The sequence below is a fragment of the Mytilus edulis genome, chromosome 6 (assembly GCF_963676685.1).
Source record: "Mytilus edulis chromosome 6, xbMytEdul2.2, whole genome shotgun sequence".
NCBI lineage: Eukaryota > Metazoa > Mollusca > Bivalvia > Mytilida > Mytilidae > Mytilus > Mytilus edulis.
The window spans coordinates 87,817,511-87,841,538 of NC_092349.1; the positions used below are offsets into that span (position 1 = coordinate 87,817,511).

Genomic DNA, 24,028 nt, shown 5'->3' on the forward strand with positions numbered 1-24,028 from the left:
CTATGATATGATCTTTCTAATTGTAATGCCAAATAAGAGGTTTTACCCCAATTTCACGATCCATTTAACATAGAAAATAATAGTGCAAGTGGGGCATCCGTGTACTTGGGACACATTCTTGTTTATTTATCAAAAGGCATTTTAATTTTATCTAATCAAATTGTACATGACATATTTTTACAGGACAAACCCCATATTGGTTCCATCCAGGAGAAGAAGTTAAAGGTATCCTAGATGACTTGAATGTTGTACTGAGAATGGCGCAAGATGAAATCCATGATATATACCATAATCCATCAGCTGGTTCAAGTCTGTCTCCAGATGTTATTACTGATGGGTTTAATGGCAGTGTAAGTGTTTTTATTACCGTGATTCACAATTCTAGCTAATTTACTTTTTCTCATTGCTGATTGTCATATGATCACTATACAATTGATATTGAGTTTGCAATGCTTTGAATATTTTCTTAACATCTTTTCAAGGGGAAATAACTATTGAAATGTATATTTTCAGGGATCCAAGAGCTTTATTCACGAGACAATCAAAGGAGTTGTTGAAGAAATTAATTCCACTCTATCAGGTGTAATCAACATAGCTAAACCGTTCTGGGAAAAGATCTCTCATCTCATGGACATGTTCAAGAAAATAAAACATGCATATACATTTCTACGGGATGTGTAAGTAAAAGTTCTGTATATTTCCTAACAACTTTAGGTAGCTTTGTAGAGGGCCTATACCCCTTTTGTTGTTGGATTTTATATTTAGTTTCACTCTTGTATACATGTATATTGAATCTCCTTTTTAGCTCACCTGGCCCAAAGGGCCAAGTGAGCTTTTCTCATCACTTGGCGTCCGTCATCGTCGTCCGTCGCCGTCCGTCGTCGTTAACTTTTACAAAAATCTTCTCCTCTCACACTACTGGGCCAAATTTAACCAAACTTGGCCACAATCATCATTGGGGTATCTAGTTAACCCAGCCAACCAACCAAGATGGCCACCATGGCTAAAAATAGAACAATGGGGTAAAATGTAGATTTTGGCTTATAACTCTGAAACCAAAGCATTTAGAGCAAATCTGACAGGGGTAAAATTGTTTCTCAGGTTAAGATCTATCTGCCCTTCAATTTTCAGATGCATTGGACAACTGGTTGTTGGGTTGCTGCCCCTGAATTGGTAATTTTCAGGAAATGTTGCCGTTTTTGGTTATTATCTTGAATATTATTATAGATAGAGATGAACTGTAAACAGCAATAATGTTCAACAAAGTAAGATCTACAAATAAGTCAACATGACCAAAATGGTCAGTTGACCCCTTGAGGAGTTATTGCCCTTTATAGTAATTTTACCAATTTTTCATAAATTTTTGTAACCTTTTACTAAAATCTTCTCGTCTGAAACTACTGGGCCAAATTTAACCACAATTAGCCACAATCATTATTAGGGTATTTAGTTTAAAAAATGTGTGTGGTGACCCAGCCAACCAACCAAGATGGACGCCATGGCTAAAAATAGAACATAGTGGTAAAATGTAGATTTTGGCTTATAACTCTGAAACCAAAGCATTTAGAGAAAATCTGACAGTGGTTCAAATTGTTTATCAAGTCAATATCTATCTGCCCTGAAATTTTCAGATGAATTGGACAACTGGTTGTTGGGTTGCTGCTCCCCAATTGGTAATTTTTAAAGAAATTTTGCCATTATTGGTTATTATCTTGAATACTATTATAGATAGAGATAAATGTAAACAGCAATATAATGTTCAGCAAAGTAAGATCTACAAATAAGTCTCCATGACCAAAATGGTCAGCTGACCTCTTAAGGAGTTATTGCCCTTTATAGTCAATTTTTAACAATTTTCATTAATTTGGTAAATTTTTGTAAATTTGTACAAAATATTTTCCTCTGTAACTAAAGGGCCAAGTTAATTATAGATAGAAAAAATTGTAAGCAGCAAGAATGTTCAGTAATGTAAGATCTACAAAAACATCACCATCACCAAAACACAATTTTGTCATGAATCCATCTGTGTCCTTAGTTTAATATGCACATAGACCAAGTTGAGCGACACAGGCTCTTAAGAGCCTTTTAGTTTTCTGATAGAGGAGATGAATTTATAATTAGATATAAGCAGCAGCTTATCTGAAGAAACTCATTAAAGACATCAGGCTAATGATTTGATACAACACAAGCGTTTTGTCTACATAAAACTAATAAGGGTCACTCAAATAAGATAGTTGCAAAGCCAAATCAAATATAATGAAGTTGAAGAGCATTAATAATTGAAATTCTGAAAATTTGTGTCCAGTATCGTACAATGATTAATTTGTAAAATACATCTTATGGAAAAATTTATTTTTTGTTGAGACTGTTGCTCGTTTCTTAATATTAGTGACAAGATCTCAAAAAAAGGCTATATTTGAAGTTTTTGCAGTTTTAAACTAAATTTAAGAAGTTTAGGCCCTAATTCAAACATAAATACTGAATACTGACAGACTTAAATATAATATCTAATGAGAATGTGTATATTATTTTGAAGATTTATAATTTTAGCCTTATCATAGATTATCTTTATATTATATTATTGAATGTTTGATAGTTCCATTGTAAAGTTAAACATTGATAATTCACACGTTCTTTTAACTGCAGAATTCATAAAGGGAAGTATTATATGCAGAAGCTATTTGGGTCAAAGTTTCATCGTAAATTTCCCAGAATTCCTGCTTCATGCGAGTCAAGTTGTGGATGTGGAGAGTATCACAGAGATAACAAAGGAAGATTTGGTGTAGAACTAGCTTTCAAAAAAAATTATCAGGTATGTTATAAATATTAAAATTACAACATCATGATATATTTAAATGTGCACAAAAATGTCATAGATGTTTAAAAATTTGAAGTGTCAAGCTCAGGAATTTCTTTATAAAGTTTTAAATATCTGTTAACTTAATACAGTTGTAAATAACTCTAAAGACTAAATTAAGTTTATACACATTTTTAGAAATTTAAAACTTTTCAGTGCAAGTCTTTTGGATGTTTTATGAGCTAAGTCGGATAGAAATCGATGTTACCTAACACTACAGGGAGATAACTCTGTAAATGTTTTAATCATGTTGTATTGTCAAGGAAATATTAAGCTTCTCAATGATCAAAGATAGGGTTTGTCAAACCGCTTTAAATCCAACCAATTTTTTCTGATAAATTACTGTGATTTTTTTTATATTTTATCAAAGGGTCAAAATAATTTTTTTTGTCAAAGGATTAGGTCCAGTAAGACCCCTTTTTGGCCTCAAAATATAGCAATTTTACGAAATTGTGAAATAGTAATCTTTTAGCTATTATTGGAAAGTAGAATGCTTCTGCTACATAAATATAGGCTGTTGTTGACAATACAATGTACATATATCGGGTACTAGCATCAATAAGTCATGCCAAATTACTGAAATCTTCACAATTTTAGCATTTTAGATAAATTTTACACGGTTTCTGTCTGAAATGAAAGTGGCCGCATTCGTAGTCATTCATAATATTAAAATGTAAGTTGTATTTGATGATAATACATAACATATATAAAGGTTGAGGATGAACACGGATGCGGCCACTTTCATTTTTGACAAAAACCATCTGAAAAGTGACGTTTTTTTGCATATTTGATAGATATTACATATTTTAAGCTTGAATCGGAGCATTTTTAATGACTAAATCAGTTAAAATCTTTCACAAAAACTAATCAAATCAATTGAAATAGACACTTAAGTGATTAAAAAGAGTTAAAACCTTTCGTTAGATGAACCTGAAATGAACCAAAATCGGCCCTTACCGGACCTACTCCTTTTATGAAAACTAAAAGAGCCAAATTAGTTTTATTCAAGGTGTTTGGTACCACCTTAAGCAAGTGAATATATACATGTACATGTATAAGATTCTGATTGAGTTTGATTCAAATACGAAATGAGAAAGGAATGTTCGTCTGTTTTGTAGAGCTTTTGTAAAAACTAAATTTCAAAAAGTTACAAGCTTTGCATAGAGATTTTTTCAACCCATAATAGGATAAGAAAAGTATTGATATTCATTTGCATACCGTTGATTTCAATCCTACGCAGCTCATATATTCATAGAAAATGTATACAAGTTATATTTATACTGCTTTTATATCTTTCAATTCGACAAAATGTTTATTTTTATACTACAGAAAGTTGTAGCTCCATTCCATGGTACTGTCTATAGAGTGAGTGACACAGAGGTATTAGTACGACCAACTAGAGCAGATCTAATTATGTATGAAGTAGTGGTCAGTGGCTTTGAACTGGACACCAGAATTGACGAAGATAAGAAAGGAATTTTCAAAAAGGCTGGAAGGCAGATTGGAGTGTCCAAAAAATTGTCTGACTGTGAAGACAACTTCCTGTTTGTATCAATGAGGAAAAGACTAAACAACACTGAAACTATATCGGATGTACCAGCTGATGGTTATTCTTATATTGATCCAGCTCCATATCTGAAAAAAAGATTCCCAAGGCCTGGTCATAAGTCAACGTGTAATGGTTTCTCCTATTATTACATTGGTATGAATGCAGAGGAAGGGGACATGACGGGAGAACCCGAAGACGACAAAGACGAGATTGATCGTCATGACGATGGAAGTAAATCTAAGTCACCATTTGGAGGCCATCGTCATGGAAGATCTGTGGAGAACCAACCAGAGCATCCTATTTGGATGCAACATTTCAAGGAGAAGTTTCACAATATGACTGGAAAGTTTGATAAATACAAGAATATGTTGTCCAAAGCAGCTAAGTAAGTATGACCTATAATGGTTTACTTTTACAAATTGTGACTTGGATGGCAAGTTGCATGTCTCATTGGCACTCATACCAAATCTTCTTATATCTATAAAACACATATCATTTGTGAAAACAAAAACCATGTAATCATTTCTTGTTTTTGAAACAAAATATAAGCAAATTATTAGTTTTCCTGTTATAAAAAACAATTTAAAATGTAAGATAGATTTTTAACTTTTCAATGAGGTTAATTTCTGTACTTCTGTACTGGCATGAAATGGTATAGATACTAAAAATGTAAACAGGCACATGTGAAAGAATTATAGAGAGTAGTATGTGATTTCAAAATACTTTATTTCAAGGTCAAATTGAAAAATTTCAAGTTCAACATTTTTAGACTTTACCATGTGTCAATCTCAAATATAAACTTAAATTATTACCTCAAAAGGAGATGAGATAAATATCGTCTTTTGTTGTAAATTGTGGAACTTAGATAACCTAGTATTTTATTTATAGGTCATTTCTGCCTAAATTTGATATTAATGACAAGCCCCTGACAGAACTTAAGCACCTGTTAGCTGGATCTCCATTGATACATCAGTTAGATGTTATAGTTAAAGAAGTGGCACACAAACTACGAACAGAACCATTAATGTATCCTGATGGGATGCCATTACAACAGATCAGACGTAAACTGAAGAAAGCTCATACTACAGTGACAGGAGACAGATTTTCTATGATTGACAAGTTACTAGGAATGGCTGTGGAGGGTTTGTAATTTTACATTGAAAATAGTGGAAGACTTGTTAACATGTCTCTTGTGGATTGTTGTCTTATTAGCAATCCTACCACATCCTTATTATATATTATACTGAACATTTGAAAATAATTGTGGATATGCATATTTATTATACCCCCGCTTTAAAAAAGGGGGGGGTATACTGTTTTACCTCTGTCTTTCCGTCCGTCAGTCCGTCCCATGAAACTTTCGTCACATATTTCTCAGGAACTACACATCCACCCTTTCTGTAATTTGGTATTTGGTATTTGGATATTCAACATTTATATATGTCAGCCATACCGTGTGATGCGTTTTCAGATTCATCACTTGACAACTTCCTGTTTACCGAACACTAGCCAAGTTGAAAATTTTCGTCACATTTTTCTCAGGAACTACAATACAAGGATTTCTGAAATTTGGTTTCAGGATTTATATAAGTCAGCTATACCGTGTGATGCGTTTTCAGATTCATCACTCGACAACTACCTGTTTACCGAACACTTGTATGATTTTACACATGATAGCCAAGTTGAAAATTTTCGTCACATTTTTCTCAGGAACTACAATACAAGGATTTCTAAAATTTTGTTTCAGGATTAATATAAGACAGCTATACCGTGTGATGCGTTTTCAGATTCATCACTCGACTACTTCCTGTTTACCGAACACTTGTATGATTTTACACATGATAACCAAGTTAAAAATTTTCGTCACATTTTTCTCAGGAACTACAATACAAGGATTTCTGAAATTTGGTTTCAGGATTTTAAAAGTCAGCTATACCATGTGATGCGTTTTCAGATTCATCACTCGACAACTTCCTGTTTACCGAACACTTGCATATTTTTACACTATTAATATTATCCACTTGCGGCGGGGGTATCATCAGTGAGCAGTAGCTCGCAGTTTCACTTGTTCTTTCTCACTTTAACTGTTTCTAGAAGTCTTCATGTGGAACCAATGAATGAAAATTAATTTGGCTTGTTTAATTTTAATAAAAGTTTGAAAAGATATTTACTTTGACCCTTTGACAAAAATGTAAAAAAAAATCAAAAAACTTGAACCACACACTTTTTCAGAAAATTTTATTGGATATATAAATAGCAGTTGACAAACACTAATTTTGATCATTAAGAAGCTTAATAATTTCCTTAGCAATAAACATGAGTTAGATATATAGCCACTTTTAACAGAGATATCTCCATGTTGTGTTATGTTCCACCTAAAAAAAGTATATTGGCCCAAAACAAAAAGAATGCTGATTCTTCCATATTAAAGGGATACAACTCTAGCCCCAAAACAATATATATAAATCTACTAGAAAATGAAAATTTGCAAATTTGATTGATTCCAAATGTGACCTGAAATTTTTCTATATAGCAGTTTTTGCAAATACGTATAAATAAAACAAATCATATCTGTATTTTTTCCAGAATGTGGAAGTTTTGAAAAGGCCATAATAGCAGGGTATGGCCATTATTGTGAAGCTCATGAAGATTGCCATGGTATTACATGTGGAATGGTTTTCAGGGATGGATTTAAGAGGGCTTTTGTCAAGGTGGACATAAGACTTGACAGCTGTTCTAATCAGCTTCACATTACCATAAAGGATCAAATGATAAACTTTACACTCACTTGTAAGTGGAAAACAATTATTAGATCTATAAAAAAAATCTTTTCATAGAAATAAGAAGATGTGGTATGAGTGCCAATGAGACATCTCTACATCCAAGTCATTATGTGTTAAAAGTAATCAATTGTATGGTCTTTGACAAGGAGCCTTGGCTTTGACTTATACCCAACAGCAAGCTATAAAGGGCCCCAAAATGACAAATGTTAAACAATTTAAATAGAAAAATCAACAATCTAATTTATTTTAAAAAAACAACAAAAATATTTATGAACCTCATCAATAAACAAAAACAACTGAATATCAGGTTCCTGAGTTAGGTGGGGACTGTTTTAAGTCCTATTTAAATAACCTGTTGTTAAACCCTTCAAAGAATTATGCATAATTGCAATTATTATAAGTTTAGCAAACATATCTGAAATTTAGTGTACATGCCTATAGCTACTGGTTTGTGCTAATTATTTACCAGAATTCAGTGTTATACTTAAGATATTAAGTTTTCATTATCCCTAGCAGTCTGTAATTGTATTTTATTCTCCTATGTATATAAAACAGAAATGGCCATTTACAATAAAATTGATTAACAACTGTTAAGTGACTAATGAGATGTTGATACAGGTCAAGAAAACCCTACAACGGAAAAGCTAAAAGAGTAACTGGAGGTCAATAGGAAGCTCTGCCATAAAATTAGAAAAAGGAGGCAAATACTAATGCAAAGTATAAAGCCAAGTAGGCCAAGAATTCAACTAACTAACCAAATAAAGATCAGCAGTTATTATCCTGTCGTTCCATCAAATAAGAATTCTAATGCAACAACGTTTCTAACGTTCATCTGGATTGGATAACGTCACTAATTTTCAATGGGACCATTGATGCTATGGAATGTACGCGCAAGTGCAGACAACATATGACAGATTTTAAATACATGTTTTAACTTTGTTTTCTGCAAGTTTCATTATAATTGAGATCACGATATTGTATGTTAAGCTCTGACGGCATCAATTGGTAATTTGACAGTTATCTCCTAATTCTTAAATTTTTCTTCAACATTAAATCGTTTTATTTACAGCTCAGAAACAGATCATGGTAGTAGATTTACCTAAGACAAAGGACAGAGAGTTAGTGTTTGATATTAGAATTGACTCGTCACAGAACAGAGTAAATGTTACATTATCTGGAGCAGTATGTTCTACAACTCATTACTCATGCTTTGAAGATGTAGAACTCCTGAGAGATTTACCCATAGATAGCCACAACAAAGTGTGTTACAATAGTAAGTTATTGAGAAAGAAATGTTTAAATACAATATGTCTGAAAAGAGAGAATAATGTATATAAACATAATCCTTGATTTTCCTGTAATAATTGGAATAAAGCTCAATATAATGGTAACCCTTCAACATTAACAAAAACCCATACAGTATAGTCACTATAATAAAAAAAAATATGAAATTATCCAAAACTAGGAAACTAGTGGCCTGATTTATAAAAAAAACAAATATAATAGTCAAGGGATAACGACAACCACTGAACTAGAGGCTCCTGACTTGCGATAGGCACATGAAGAATGTGGCGGGATAGACATACTTGTGAATGCTCAACCCTTCTCTAACCTGAGACATGGTGTAAAAGTAAAACATAAGAAAAACTGTAAAAATCAGGTGTAATCAACTTTACTCATATGATCAGTAGGAGGCACAAAAAGATCCAAGTAAAAATGTGGTATGATTACCAATGAGACAACACTCCATCAGACTAAATGACACAGAAATTAACAATTATAGGGCCATGTACCGCTTTCAACAATGAGTAGACCCATAATGCATAATCAGCTATAAAAAGCCCCAAAAAGACAAATTCAATTCAACTGTAATGAGAAAAAACGGCCTGATTAATTACAAAATAATGAACAAAAAATAAATATGATAAATACATTGTAGCAACAAACGACAACCTCTGAATCACAGGCTCCATCATATTCAGACAATTACATTTAAAATTGGAGGATATTTAAAAAAAAAAGATAGGATTTCTTCTTGTAAACTCTTCAAAATTAATAAATTATTTACTTTTACTTTTTACCTCAGAACAAGCACGAGATCCATTTTTAGACCGAGTTTATTCCTTGACCTTACCTGACCTTCTTGAAGAAGTATCTGAGTTTGGTTTGGATATGACAAAGTGTCTAGTTCTTATTAATGAGATTAGAAATGCCACTTTGTATGCAGTGAGTATTTTACATATCTTATTAATATGTAGTGATTCGGGAGACAGTTCATCTGTATGTTCATCTGATTATCTTTTCTCCTGTTCATCTGTATGTCCATCTGATTATCTTTTCTCCTGTTCATCTGTTTGTCCATCTGATTATCTTTTCTCCTGTTCATCTGTTTGTCCATCTGATTATCTTTTCTCCTGTTCATCTGTTTGTCCATCTGATTATCTTTTCTCCTGTTCATCTGTTTGTCCATCTGATTATCTTTTCTCCTGTTCATCTGTTTGTCCATCTGATTATCTTTTCTCCTGTTCATCTGTTTGTCCATCTGATTATCTTTTCTCCTGTTCATCTGTATGTCCATCTGATTATCTTTTCTCCTGTTTATCTGTTTGTCCATCTGATTATCTTTTCTCCTGTTCATCTGTTTGTTCATCTGATTATTTTTTCTCCTGTTCATCTGTTTGTCCATCTGATTATCTTTTCTCCTGTTCATCTGTATGTCCATCTGATTATCTTTTCTCCTGTTCATCTGTTTGTCCATCTGATTATCTTTTCTCCTGTTCATCTGTATGTCCATCTGATTATCTTTTCTCCTGTTCATCTGGTCCGAGTACACAGTTATTTCGTAGTGCATTTCTTTTAGACAATAAATGAAAATTAAAAAAATCCCACCTGCGCTTTCTCAATAATATTTTTACAGTGTGTTGTACTACTTTTGGGACAAATTATATCAAAATTATAGAAAACTTCATCAGCTCTAACTCAAAATATGGACAATATTGTGTTAAGGGGGTCTTGAAATCTTTTGACAGCTTCCGAAGTGCTAATTTTTGACCTTTTTCAGCTGGACCTAATCACTACTTTACATTAATATTTATGACCCAAATTGTTCTACAGTGTCATTTCACCCCCCCAACTTGCTATATGAGGCATAAAACATAGAGAAATAAATTTGGAAGGGGTATAACAAAAATTGGCAAGTAACACACTGTCCACACTAAGGACTATATTCGTGGACAACGAAAATCAAAGGACGATAACTGTGTACTCGGACCATCTGTTTGTCCATCTGATTATCTTTTCTCCTGTTCATCTGTTTGTCCATCTGATTATCTTTTCTCCTGTTCATCTGTTTGTCCATCTGATTATCTTTTCTCCTGTTCATCTGTTTGTCCATCTGATTATCTTTTCTCCTGTTCATCTGTTTGTCCATCTGATTATCTTTTCTCCTGTTCATCTGTATGTCCATCTGATTATCTTTTCTCCTGTTCATCTGTATGTCCATCTGATTATCTTTTCTCCTGTTCATCTGTATGTCCATCTGATTATCTTTTCTCCAGTTCATCTGTATGTCCATCTGATTATCTCTTCTCCTGTTTATCTGTATGTCCATCTGATTATCTTTTCTCCAGTTCATCTGTTTGTCCATCTGATTATCTTTTCTCCTGTTCATCTGTATGTCCATCTGATTATCTTTTCTCCTGTTCATCTGTATGTCCATCTGATTATCTTTTCTCCTGTTCATCTGTATGTCCATCTGATTATCTTTTCTCCTGTTCATCTGTATGTCCATCTGATTATCTTTTCTCCTGTTCATCTGTATGTCCATCTGATTATCTTTTCTCCTGATTATCTTTTCTCCTGTTCATCTGTATGTCCATCTGATTATCTTTTCTCCTGTTCATCTGTATGTCTATCTGATTATCTTTACTCCTGTTCATCTGTATGTCTATCTGATTATCTTTTCTCCTGTTCATCTGTATGTCCATCTGATTGTCTTTTCTCCTGTTCATCTGTTTGTCCATCTGATTGTCTTTTCTCCTGTTCATCTGTTTGTCCATCTGATTGTCTTTTCTCCTGTTCATCTGTATGTCCATCTGATTATCTTTTCTCCTTTTCATCTGTTTGTCCATCTGATTATCTTTTCTCCTGTTTATCTGTTTGTCCATCTGATTATCTTTTCTCCTGTTCATCTGTATGTCCATCTGATTATCTTTTCCCCTGTTCATCTGTATGTCCATCTGATTATCTTTTCCCCTGTTCATCTGTATGTCCATCTGATTATCTTTTCTCCTGTTTATCTGTATGTCCATCTGATTATCTTTTCCCCTGTTTATCTGTATGTCCATCTGATTATCTTTTCTCCTGTTTATCTGTATGTCCATCTGATTATCTTTTCTCCTGTTTATCTGTATGTCCATCTGATTATCTTTTCCCCTGTTTATCTGTATGTCCATCTGATTATCTTTTCCCCTGTTTATCTGTATGTCCATCTGATTATCTTTTCCCCTGTTTATCTGTATGTCCATCTGATTATCTTTTCCCCTGTTCATCTGTATGTCCATCTGATTATCTTTTCCCCTGTTCATCTGTTTGTCCATCTGATTATCTTTTCTCCTGTTTATCTGTATGTCCATCTGATTATCTTTTCCCCTGTTTATCTGTATGTCCATCTGATTATCTTTTCCCCTGTTTATCTGTATGTCCATCTGATTATCTTTTCCCCTGTTTATCTGTATGTCCATCTGATTATCTTTTCCCCTGTTCATCTGTATGTCCATCTGATTATCTTTTCTCCTGTTTATCTGTATGTCCATCTGATTATCTTTTCTCCTGTTTATCTGTATGTGATTATCTTTTCTCCTGTTTATCTGTATGTCCATCTGATTATCTTTTCCCCTGTTTATCTGTATGTCCATCTGATTATCTTTTCCCCTGTTTATCTGTATGTCCATCTGAATATCTTTTCTCCTGTTTATCTGTATGTGATTATCTTTTCTCCTGTTTATCTGTATGTCCATCTGATTATCTTTTCTCCTGTTTATCTGTATGTCCATCTGATTATCTTTTCTCCTGTTTATCTGTATGTCCATCTGATTATCTTTTCCCCTGTTTATCTGTATGTCCATCTGATTATCTTTTCCCCTGTTTATCTGTATGTCCATCTGATTATCTTTTCCCCTGTTCATCTGTTTGTCCATCTGATTATCTTTTCCCCTGTTTATCTGTATGTCCATCTGAATATCTTTTCTCCTGTTTATCTGTATGTGATTATCTTTTCTCCTGTTTATCTGTATGTCCATCTGATTATCTTTTCTCCTGTATATCTGTATGTCCATCTGATTATCTTTTCTCCTGTTCATTTGTATGTCCATCTGATTATCTTTTCTCCTGTTCATCTGTATGTCCATCTGATTATCTTTTCCCCTGTTTATCTGTATGTCCATCTGATTATCTTTTCTCCTGTTTATCTGTATGTCCATCTGATTATCTTTTCCCCTGTTTATCTGTATGTCCATCTGATTATCTTTTCCCCTGTTCATCTGTTTGTCCATCTGATTATCTTTTCCCCTGTTTATCTGTATGTCCATCTGATTATCTTTTCCCCTGTTTATCTGTATGTCCATCTGATTATCTTTTCCCCTGTTTATCTGTATGTCCATCTGAATATCTTTTCTCCTGTTTATCTGTATGTGATTATCTTTTCTCCTGTTTATCTGTATGTCCATCTGATTATCTTTTCTCCTGTTTATCTGTATGTCCATCTGATTATCTTTTCTCCTGTTCATCTGTATGTCCATCTGATTATCTTTTCTCCTGTTCATCTGTATGTCCATCTGATTATCTTTTCCCCTGTTTATCTGTATGTCCATCTGATTATCTTTTCTCCTGTTTATCTGTATGTCCATCTGAATATCTTTTCTCCTGTTTATCTGTATGTCCATCTGATTATCTTTTCTCCTGTTTATCTGTATGTGATTATCTTTTCTCCTGTTTATCTGTATGTCCATCTGATTATCTTTTCTCCTGTTTATCTGTATGTGATTATCTTTTCTCCTGTTTATCTGTATGTCCATCTGATTATCTTTTCCCCTGTTCATCTGTATGTCCATCTGATTATCTTTTCCCCTGTTTATCTGTATGTCCATCTGATTATCTTTTCTCCTGTTTATCTGTATGTGATTATCTTTTCTCCTGTTTATCTGTATGTCCATCTGATTATCTTTTCTCCTGTTTATCTGTATGTCCATCTGATTATCTTTTCTCCTGTTTATCTGTATGTGATTATCTTTTCTCCTGTTTATCTGTATGTCCATCTGATTATCTTTTCTCCTGTTCATCTGTATGTCCATCTGATTATCTTTTCTCCTGTTCATCTGTATGTCCATCTGATTATCTTTTCTCCTGTTCATCTGTATGTCCATCTGATTATCTTTTCCCCTGTTTATCTGTATGTCCATCTGATTATCTTTTCCCCTGTTTATCTGTATGTCCATCTGAATATCTTTTCTCCTGTTTATCTGTATGTCCATCTGATTATCTTTTCCCCTGTTCATCTGTATGTCCATCTGATTATCTTTTCCCCTGTTTATCTGTATGTCCATCTGATTATCTTTTCTCCTGTTTATCTGTATGTGATTATCTTTTCTCCTGTTTATCTGTATGTCCATCTGATTATCTTTTCTCCTGTTTATCTGTATGTCCATCTGATTATCTTTTCTCCTGTTTATCTGTATGTCCATCTGATTATCTTTTCTCCTGTTCATCTGTATGTCCATCTGATTATCTTTTCTCCTGTTTATCTGTATGTGATTATCTTTTCTCCTGTTTATCTGTATGTCCATCTGATTATCTTTTCCCCTGTTTATCTGTATGTCCATCTGATTATCTTTTCCCCTGTTTATCTGTATGTCCATCTGAATATCTTTTCTCCTGTTTATCTGTATGTGATTATCTTTTCTCCTGTTTATCTGTATGTCCATCTGATTATCTTTTCTCCTGTTTATCTGTATGTCCATCTGATTATCTTTTCTCCTGTTTATCTGTATGTCCATCTGATTATCTTTTCCCCTGTTTATCTGTATGTCCATCTGATTATCTTTTCCCCTGTTTATCTGTATGTCCATCTGATTATCTTTTCCCCTGTTCATCTGTTTGTCCATCTGATTATCTTTTCCCCTGTTTATCTGTATGTCCATCTGAATATCTTTTCTCCTGTTTATCTGTATGTGATTATCTTTTCTCCTGTTTATCTGTATGTCCATCTGATTATCTTTTCTCCTGTTTATCTGTATGTCCATCTGATTATCTTTTCTCCTGTTCATTTGTATGTCCATCTGATTATCTTTTCTCCTGTTCATCTGTATGTCCATCTGATTATCTTTTCCCCTGTTTATCTGTATGTCCATCTGATTGTCTTTTCTCCTGTTCATCTGTATGTCCATCTGATTATCTTTTCCCCTGTTTATCTGTATGTCCATCTGATTGTCTTTTCTCCTGTTCATCTGTATGTCCATCTGATTATCTTTTCTCCTGTTTATCTGTATGTCCATCTGATTATCTTTTCCCCTGTTTATCTGTATGTCCATCTGATTATCTTTTCCCCTGTTCATCTGTTTGTCCATCTGATTATCTTTTCCCCTGTTTATCTGTATGTCCATCTGATTATCTTTTCCCCTGTTTATCTGTATGTCCATCTGATTATCTTTTCCCCTGTTTATCTGTATGTCCATCTGAATATCTTTTCTCCTGTTTATCTGTATGTGATTATCTTTTCTCCTGTTTATCTGTATGTCCATCTGATTATCTTTTCTCCTGTTTATCTGTATGTCCATCTGATTATCTTTTCTCCTGTTCATCTGTATGTCCATCTGATTATCTTTTCTCCTGTTCATCTGTATGTCCATCTGATTATCTTTTCCCCTGTTTATCTGTATGTCCATCTGATTATCTTTTCTCCTGTTTATCTGTATGTCCATCTGAATATCTTTTCTCCTGTTTATCTGTATGTCCATCTGATTATCTTTTCTCCTGTTTATCTGTATGTGATTATCTTTTCTCCTGTTTATCTGTATGTCCATCTGATTATCTTTTCTCCTGTTTATCTGTATGTGATTATCTTTTCTCCTGTTTATCTGTATGTCCATCTGATTATCTTTTCTCCTGTTTATCTGTATGTCCATCTGATTATCTTTTCTCCTGTTTATCTGTATGTGATTATCTTTTCTCCTGTTTATCTGTATGTCCATCTGATTATCTTTTCTCCTGTTCATCTGTATGTCCATCTGATTATCTTTTCTCCTGTTCATCTGTATGTCCATCTGATTATCTTTTCTCCTGTTCATCTGTATGTCCATCTGATTATCTTTTCCCCTGTTTATCTGTATGTCCATCTGATTATCTTTTCCCCTGTTTATCTGTATGTCCATCTGAATATCTTTTCTCCTGTTTATCTGTATGTCCATCTGATTATCTTTTCCCCTGTTCATCTGTATGTCCATCTGATTATCTTTTCCCCTGTTTATCTGTATGTCCATCTGATTATCTTTTCTCCTGTTTATCTGTATGTCCATCTGATTATCTTTTCTCCTGTTTATCTGTATGTCCATCTGATTATCTTTTCTCCTGTTTATCTGTATGTGATTATCTTTTCTCCTGTTTATCTGTATGTCCATCTGATTATCTTTTCTCCTGTTTATCTGTATGTCCATCTGATTATCTTTTCTCCTGTTTATCTGTATGTCCATCTGATTATCTTTTCTCCTGTTCATCTGTATGTCCATCTGATTATCTTTTCTCCTGTTTATCTGTATGTCCATCTGATTATCTTTTCTCCTGTTTATCTGTATGTGATTATCTTTTCTCCTGTTTATCTGTATGTCCATCTGATTATCTTTTCTCCTGTTTATCTGTATGTCCATCTGATTATCTTTTCCCCTGTTCATCTGTATGTCCATCTGAATATCTTTTCCCCTGTTTATCTGTATGTCCATCTGATTATCTTTTCTCCTGTTTATCTGTATGTCCATCTGATTATCTTTTCTCCTGTTTATCTGTATGTCCATCTGATTATCTTTTCTCCTGTTCATCTGTATGTCCATCTGATTATCTTTTCTCCTGTTTATCTGTATGTCCATCTGATTATCTTTTCTCCTGTTTATCTGTATGTGATTATCTTTTCTCCTGTTTATCTGTATGTCCATCTGATTATATTTTCTCCTGTTTATCTGTATGTCCATCTGATTATCTTTTCTCCTGTTTATCTGTATGTCCATCTGATTATCTTTTCCCCTGTTTATCTGTATGTGATTATCTTTTCTCCTGTTTATCTGTATGTCCATCTGATTATCTTTTCCCCTGTTTATCTGTATGTCCATCTGAATATCTTTTCCCCTGTTCATCTGTATGTCCATCTGATTATCTTTTCCCCTGTTTATCTGTATGTCCATCTGATTATCTTTTCCCCTGTTTATCTGTATGTCCATCTGAATATCTTTTCCCCTGTTCATCTGTATGTCCATCTGAATATCTTTTCCCCTGTTTATCTGTATGTCCATCTGATTATCTTTTCTCCTGTTTATCTGTATGTCCATCTGATTATCTTTTCCCCTGTTCATCTGTTTGTCCCACTGTTGTATTCACATCTGATCCTTTTTAAAAAACACTTGACAGAATTATGTGAAACTTTCACAGATTCTTAATCATATGAAGTTACTTTTGCACTTTTTATTTCATTTCTTCATATAAATGATGTAAATGATTTTATTTTAAATGGGATATCATAAGCTGGATAGTCATATTTGAGTCCTCCTTAACTCCTTATTGCAATTTATTGAAATTTTCTTAACCATATGATGTTATTGGGCAATCTTATTTTGTTTTTTATCAGAATAATTTGTTAGGCTATCTTTATAATTACCATGGATTTATTTTGCATAATAAAAATTAAAAAAAATCTATATTGTAATTTAGTTGATGGAATTGAGGGAGAAAGGTGACCATGGGGAAGGAGAATTTCCTGAGAAAGAAGATTTTTGTTTTGAGGGAAGTTTCCCATTGGCTAGCTTAGATATGCAGATTATAAATCCGGGACCTGTTCCTGGAATCAACTTCTTATTCATGGTTGGACCAATACCATTACATTTAGGTAATTATAAATTAGGGTTGTCATAGCTACTGGTATAACTATTTGTATCACATTCTTATTTATGGTTGGACCATTTGATTATGACATCTGATTTTCTAGATTCATCCTCTGAAATTTTCATTGTGACATCATGAAAAAAAAAAAACAAACCTGAGGACGTCAACTTGAAAGAACACATCTTTTTGCAGATCCCATGTAATACAATATTTATTCATTCTCAACAGTTAAATTTCAAAAGGAGCATGAGGAGTAGGCCTGATAAGTCCCCTTTTTGGCCCAAACATAGAGCAATTTTATGCCCCATTTATTATGCCCCTTTTATGGGCATTATGTTTTCTCGTCTGTGCATCCCTTCGACCTTTCCTTAGTTTGTCCAATCGTCCCGCTTCAGGTTAAAGTTTTTGGTCAAGGTAGTTTTTGATGAAGTTGAAGTCCAATCAACTTGAAACTTAGTACACATGTTCCTTATGATATGATCTTTCTAATTTTAAAGCCAAATTAAACTTTTGACCCCAATTTCACGGTCTACTGAACATAAAAAATGAAAGTGCATATTTCAGGTTAAAGTTTTTGGTCAAGGTAGTTTTTGATGAAGTTGAAGTCCAATCAACTTGAAACTTAGTACACATGTTCCCTATGATATTATCTTTCTAATTTTAATGCCTAATTATATTTTTTATCCAATTTCACGGTCCATTGAACATGGAAAATGATAGTGGGAGTGGGGCATCCGTGTACTTTGGACACATTCTTGTTCATTTCAAAGTTTGAATTTGAGCATCTTCAATGAAACAAATTAGTGCAAGTCTTTTACATAAACTAATTAAATCAACTGAAGAAGACGTGGGTTAAATAATGTCAATAATCTTTCATCAGATGTACTTCAAGTTTTAGGCCCAAAAAGCCCTTACCAGACCTTTTCCTTTAACTGTCTCTGTTGGATAAATATCGTTTCACACTTGATACAGTGGTAAAAACTATATTTATATAAGTTGTGTGGAAAAGTCAATAATGGAACAGTAACACAATAACAAATGTGAAAAGACATGAAAAAGTTTCAACTATTTTTAAACTATTTTTCAGCCTTTGGAGCGACAGCTAGAATGGGAATTGATTTAAAACTAGAGATGTGTATCATGAGTATGAAAGCTAAAGTAAGTTTATATTCCATCTCATATATATATATAGCTGAATGAAAACATTTATAAACCTTCCAAGTGTTTGAAAAATATTGTCCACTTTTAAACCTTACATTGCACCATTTACTGAGGGCTATTCCAGAAAAAAATGTATGGGGGTGTTGGACGGCAGTTGATCTTTTTTTGCATGGGTGATGGGGGGAGGAGGAATTGAAATTGTGTGGGTAGTTGTTCTCTCATATAACTTAATTAGATGGGTGGTTGTACCTAAAGAGAAGAAAATCTCTTTTTCAGTTGATAGAACGTTTAAATATCGATATAAAACATGTTTTATTCTGCAATTTTGTTTACTTTTTGCGCATGTTAAATCCGTTGGATAATGCCCGAGCGTTTCGAATGGAACTATATATGCATATCGGTACTCCTAAAGGGGAGAGAGATACGAAGTGTCAGAGTAGTAACTGGTTTCCAGAATTTCTTTTTCAACTGTTCTCCCTGATATGACATGTTCGGTTACCAGATTGTTTACCGCATGGAAACAGTATGGCAGAACAGTGGGATGTTATCGCTGTTTGTTCCTGGCTACAATCCAATGGATTAGGGAAATTTGCGGACTTTTATTCTCAAATGAAAGAGATTTCACCAATGTTGAGAATTTGATTGGGGTCAGCTCTGATGAAATAAGGGCATACATTACAAGGGAAGATAAAAAGGAGGATTCAGTGAAAAAGACTGAAATTAAGAAAGCATTCTCACATCGTTTGTTAGGAAAGCTGACAGTTATAGAACTTAAAAAAGTACTTGAGAAGTTCAATGTTTCATACACACGACAACAGAACAATTGAGCTGACATTCTTAAATTAGTAGACAAGGAGCTAGAAAACAGAAATCTAAAAGAAGATGACTTATTTGAATAAATTTGTTTAACACAATATCCAACATTATTTAACATCTGACAGCAGAAGATAAGGTTTCATGGGTTTATTTACATGGGTTTACAATACACATGTTTACCAGTTAAAAAAAGGAAATTGTTTTATTGCTGTTTTTCATCTTGATGGCTTTCACAATTTTACAAAATAAACTGTTAAAACCAAACTTTAATTGTCAACATATTACTTCCTACAGACAAAGTTGTTTTTCGTTCATTTATTTTTACATAAATAAGGCTGTTAGTTTTCTCGTTTGAATTGTTATACATTGTCTTATCTGGGCCTTTTATAGCTGACTATTTTCTCATTGTTGAAGGCCCTACGGTGACCTGTAAGTGTTAATGTCTGTGTCATTTTGTATTTTTTTGGATAGTTGTCTCATTGGCAATCATACCACATCTTCTTTTTAGCTCACCTGGCCCGAAGGGCCAAGTGAGCTTTTCCCATCACTTGGCGTCCGGCGTCGTCGTCGTCCGTCGTTGTTAACTTTTACAAAAATCTTCTCCTCTGAAACTACTGGGCCAAATTAAACCAAACTTGGCCACAATCATCATTGGGGTATCTAGTTTAAAAAATGTGTGGCGTGACCCGGCCAACCAACCAAGATGGCCGCCATGGCTAAAAATAGAACATAGGGGTAAAATGCAGTTTTTGGCTTATAACTCAAAAACCAAAGCATTTAGAGCAAATCTGACATGGGGTATAATTGTTTATCAGGTCAAGATTTATCTGCCCTCAAATTTTCAGATGAATCCGACAACCCGTTATTGGGTTGCTGCCCCTGAACTGGTAATTTTAGGGAATTTTTGCTGTTTTTGGCTATTATCTTGAATATTATTATAGATAGAGATAAACTGTAAACAGCAATAATGTTCAGCAAAGTAAGATTTACAAATAAGTCAACATGACCAAAATGGTTAGTTGACCCCTTTAGGAGTTATTGACCTTTATAGTCAATTTTTAACCATTTTTCGTAAATCTTAGTAATCTTTTACAAAAATCTTCTCCTCTGAAACTACTGGGCCAAATTAATCCAAACTTGGCCACAATCATCTTTGGGATATCTAGTTTAAAAAATGTGTGGCGTGACCCGGCCAACCAACCAAGATGGCCACCATGGCTAAAAATAGAACATAGGGGTAAAATGCAGTTTTTGGCTTATAACTCAAAAACCAAAGCATTTAGAGCAAATCTGACAGCAGTAAAAGTGTTTATCAGGTCAAGATCTACCTGTCCTGAAATTTTCAGATGAATCGGACAACCTGTTGTTGGGTTGCTGCCCCTGAATAGGTAATTTTAAGGAAATTTTGCTGTTTTTGGTTATTATCTTGAATATTATTATAGATAGAGATAAACGGTAAACAGCAATAATGTTCAGCAAAGTAAGATTTACAAATAAGTCAGCATGACCAAAATGGTCAGTTGACCCCTGAAGGAGTTATTGCCCTTTATAGTCAATTTTTAACCATTTTTTGGTAAATCTTAGTAATCTTTTACAAAAATCTTCTTCCCTGAAACTACTGGGCCAAATTAAACTAAGCTTTGCCACAATCATCATTGGGGTAATTTGTTTAAAAAATGTGTGGCGTGACCTGGCCAATCAACCAAAAAGTGCTACGGCTAATAATAGAACATAGGGGTAAAATGCAGTTTTTGGCTTATAACTCAAAAACCGAAGCATTAAGAGAAAATCTGACAGGGTTTAATTGTTTATCAGGTCAAGATCTATCTGCCCTGATGTTTTCACATGGATCGGACAACCCGTTGTTAGGTTACTGTCCTGAATTGGTAATTTTAAGGAAATTTTGCCGTTTTTTGTCATTATCTTGAATATTATTATAGATAGAGATAAACTGTATACAGCAATAACGTTCAGCAAAATAAGATCTACAAATAAGTTTACATGACCAAAATAGTCAATTGACCCCTTAAGGAGTTATTGCCCTTTATAGCTAATTTTTAACATTTGTCATAAATTTTTGTAAATTTGTAGAAAATATTTTCCACTGTAATTACTGGGCCAAGTTCATTATAGACAGAGATATTTGTAGCAACAAGAATGTTCAGTAAAGTAAGATCTACAAACACATCACTATCACCAAAACACAATTATGTCATGAATTTATCCGTGTCCATTATTTAATATGCACAAGACCAAGGTGAGCGACACAGGCTCTTTAGAGCCTCTAGTTTATATTTGAATGTATATAGTAATCACCCAGTGCTTTGGTCTGTTTGTGAATGTAAGCTTTTAAGTACCATTCTTTAACCATATATGATCAATGAAACTTTGCATTTGTCTTATACCACCTGAAGATGTGCATCTGTCAAACTAATCCTGGTCCAATGCATCCAAGGGGAGATAACTTATAGTGTACAAACCCAACTCCTCCATATGAGACTTGTAACTGAATTTATACATATGTTGAACAATATGACAGATGCCACATGTTGGGCAGGATCTTACCCTTCCAGAGCACTTGAGATAACAATGTTTTTGGGGTACATGTTGCTCTGTTCCCATTTTCTAGTTGTGTTATATGTGGATTTCTGTTCATATCTTTTCACATTTTGTTTTCTTTATTTGCAATGGCTTGGCACAGCTATTTTTTTCCACATTTGAGTTTGATTGACCCTTTTGGAATTTATTGCCTGTCTCTCTTTATGATGGGTTATATTCTGTTACAGTGTTCCACCTGTACATGTAGTTGAAAATATTTCTGCACTCACAGATGCTTCAAAGGACTATTTTAATATTTAAAAACACAAGTAGAATAATTTATAAAAGTTGAATTGAATATTTCTCAAATCCTTGATGCAGAAGGTCCACACCACTTAAATCATTTGAAATTAATGAAAATATACCACAACTTTTAAAGAAATCGCATCAGACAACAGCAATACAAAAGTTATTTTTAATGCCAAGAGTATCAGGACAAAATATAAAATGTTAAGCTTGAAATAAAATTGAGAATGGAAATGGGGAATGTATCAAAGAGACAACAACCCGACCATAGAAAAAACAACAGCAGAAGGTCACCAACAGGTCTTCAATGTAACGAGAAAATATATACTAGTTCAGTGATAATGAACGCCATACTAATATCCAAATTGTACACAAGAAACTAAAATTGAAATAATGCAAGACTAACAAAGACCAGAGGCTCCTGACTTGGGACAGGCGCAAAAAAACCTAGTCACCAATAATTTATATCAAACATCTGATATTGTCAAAAGGGAAAAAAAAACTTAAGAATTTGAAAACTTATTAACATATATATATACTGTCATCAATATAGCCACTTTCTGGTATCAAAATGCATATAATTTTGGTTGCTAGTTTGTGAACTTGAAAAAGCTAGCTTATACTTTTTAAAATTATATGGCTAGTGGGGTCAAACTGAAAATGAATTGTATGGGTAGTTGTCCCATGATGAAATGTAATTTAGTGGGTGATGGGTATAAAAATAAAGTGCCTTCCAACCCCCCCAACCCCCCCCCCCCCCCCCCCCCCCCCCAACCCCTACATTTTTTTCTGGAATAGCCCTGACTAGTTTGTATACCATAATGAAACTGAAAAAAAAAGAAGCGTTTTAATTTTGATAACATTATTTTTATGCAACATCTCCTGAAATCGTAATAATAAGTTTCACATTTTAGTCCATTGTAAATAAAAATCAGAAAAAATAAATGCATGTAAATATTTCTGAATTAAAAGTTTTAGTTTTGTTCAAGACAAAATATTATATGTTATTTAGCATTCCATTTTTACCACCAGGAATGTTTTGTGATTTTTTAAATAAATAAAGTAAAGAAAAAAATGCACTGTGAACACTTAATTCCTCGAAAAGGAAATATTCTATAATGTTTGAAATTTTTCCCAGTCATTGGTAAGATCATATAAAAAGTTACAGGTAATCTAGCGTTGTTATAGTTAAAGAACTAAGAATAAATCTATTATTTCACAATGTATTGTAGGCAGTTGTAACACCTCATATAGGTGCTGGTGTGTGGGGAGAACTTTCTGTAGATATTGGTATAGCCTATGGTGGAATCAGACTGGAGGGGCACCTGTTAGAAACTAGATTTCCAATCACTGCAGAATTTAAATTTAACAAATTTCCAATTAAAATAGGGTATGTTGGAAAACAGAATACTATAAAGATATAAGAAAATGTGGTGTGAGTGCCAATGAGACAACTCTTCATCCAAGTCATAATTTGTAAAAGTAAACCATTATAGGTCAAAGTGCAGCCTTCACACCGAACAACAAGCTATAAAGAGCCCCCAAAAACTAGTGTAAAACCATTTAAATGGGAAAACCAGCAGTCTAATCTTTATAAAAAACGAGAAACAAAACATTTATGAACCACATCAACAAACGACAACCATTGAACATCAGGTTCCTGTAATTGAAATTCAGTCAATTGAAAGTTTACTACTATTTGTTATGATAAGAACTATAAAATTGTATGACAAATTATGGTTTGGGCTCCAATTTCACATTTCACTGAACATGGTTAATAATAGTGCAAGCAAGAAAGGTGTCCTATGTTCACAAATTCTTGTTTGAAATTCTTTAAAATCCCAAACTTCACTGAAAACACATGCATATCAAATTATA

The 24,028-nt window shown here is 33.5% G+C and overlaps 1 protein-coding gene across 1 annotated transcript in view; it reads left to right on the top strand.

Moving 5' to 3' along the window:
- The window catches only part of LOC139528806 (uncharacterized), a 53,160-nt gene that overhangs the window by 4,087 nt on the left and 25,045 nt on the right, over positions 1-24,028 (top strand). The window contains exons 6-16 of the mRNA XM_071325011.1: positions 184-350; positions 514-677; positions 2,647-2,812; positions 4,187-4,791; positions 5,295-5,548; positions 6,993-7,196; positions 8,259-8,462; positions 9,276-9,415; positions 17,159-17,333; positions 18,417-18,487; positions 23,383-23,540. Of these exons, the coding sequence (XP_071181112.1) occupies positions 184-350; positions 514-677; positions 2,647-2,812; positions 4,187-4,791; positions 5,295-5,548; positions 6,993-7,196; positions 8,259-8,462; positions 9,276-9,415; positions 17,159-17,333; positions 18,417-18,487; positions 23,383-23,540 (2,308 nt within the window). The remainder of the gene's footprint in view (positions 1-183; positions 351-513; positions 678-2,646; positions 2,813-4,186; positions 4,792-5,294; positions 5,549-6,992; positions 7,197-8,258; positions 8,463-9,275; positions 9,416-17,158; positions 17,334-18,416; positions 18,488-23,382; positions 23,541-24,028) is intronic.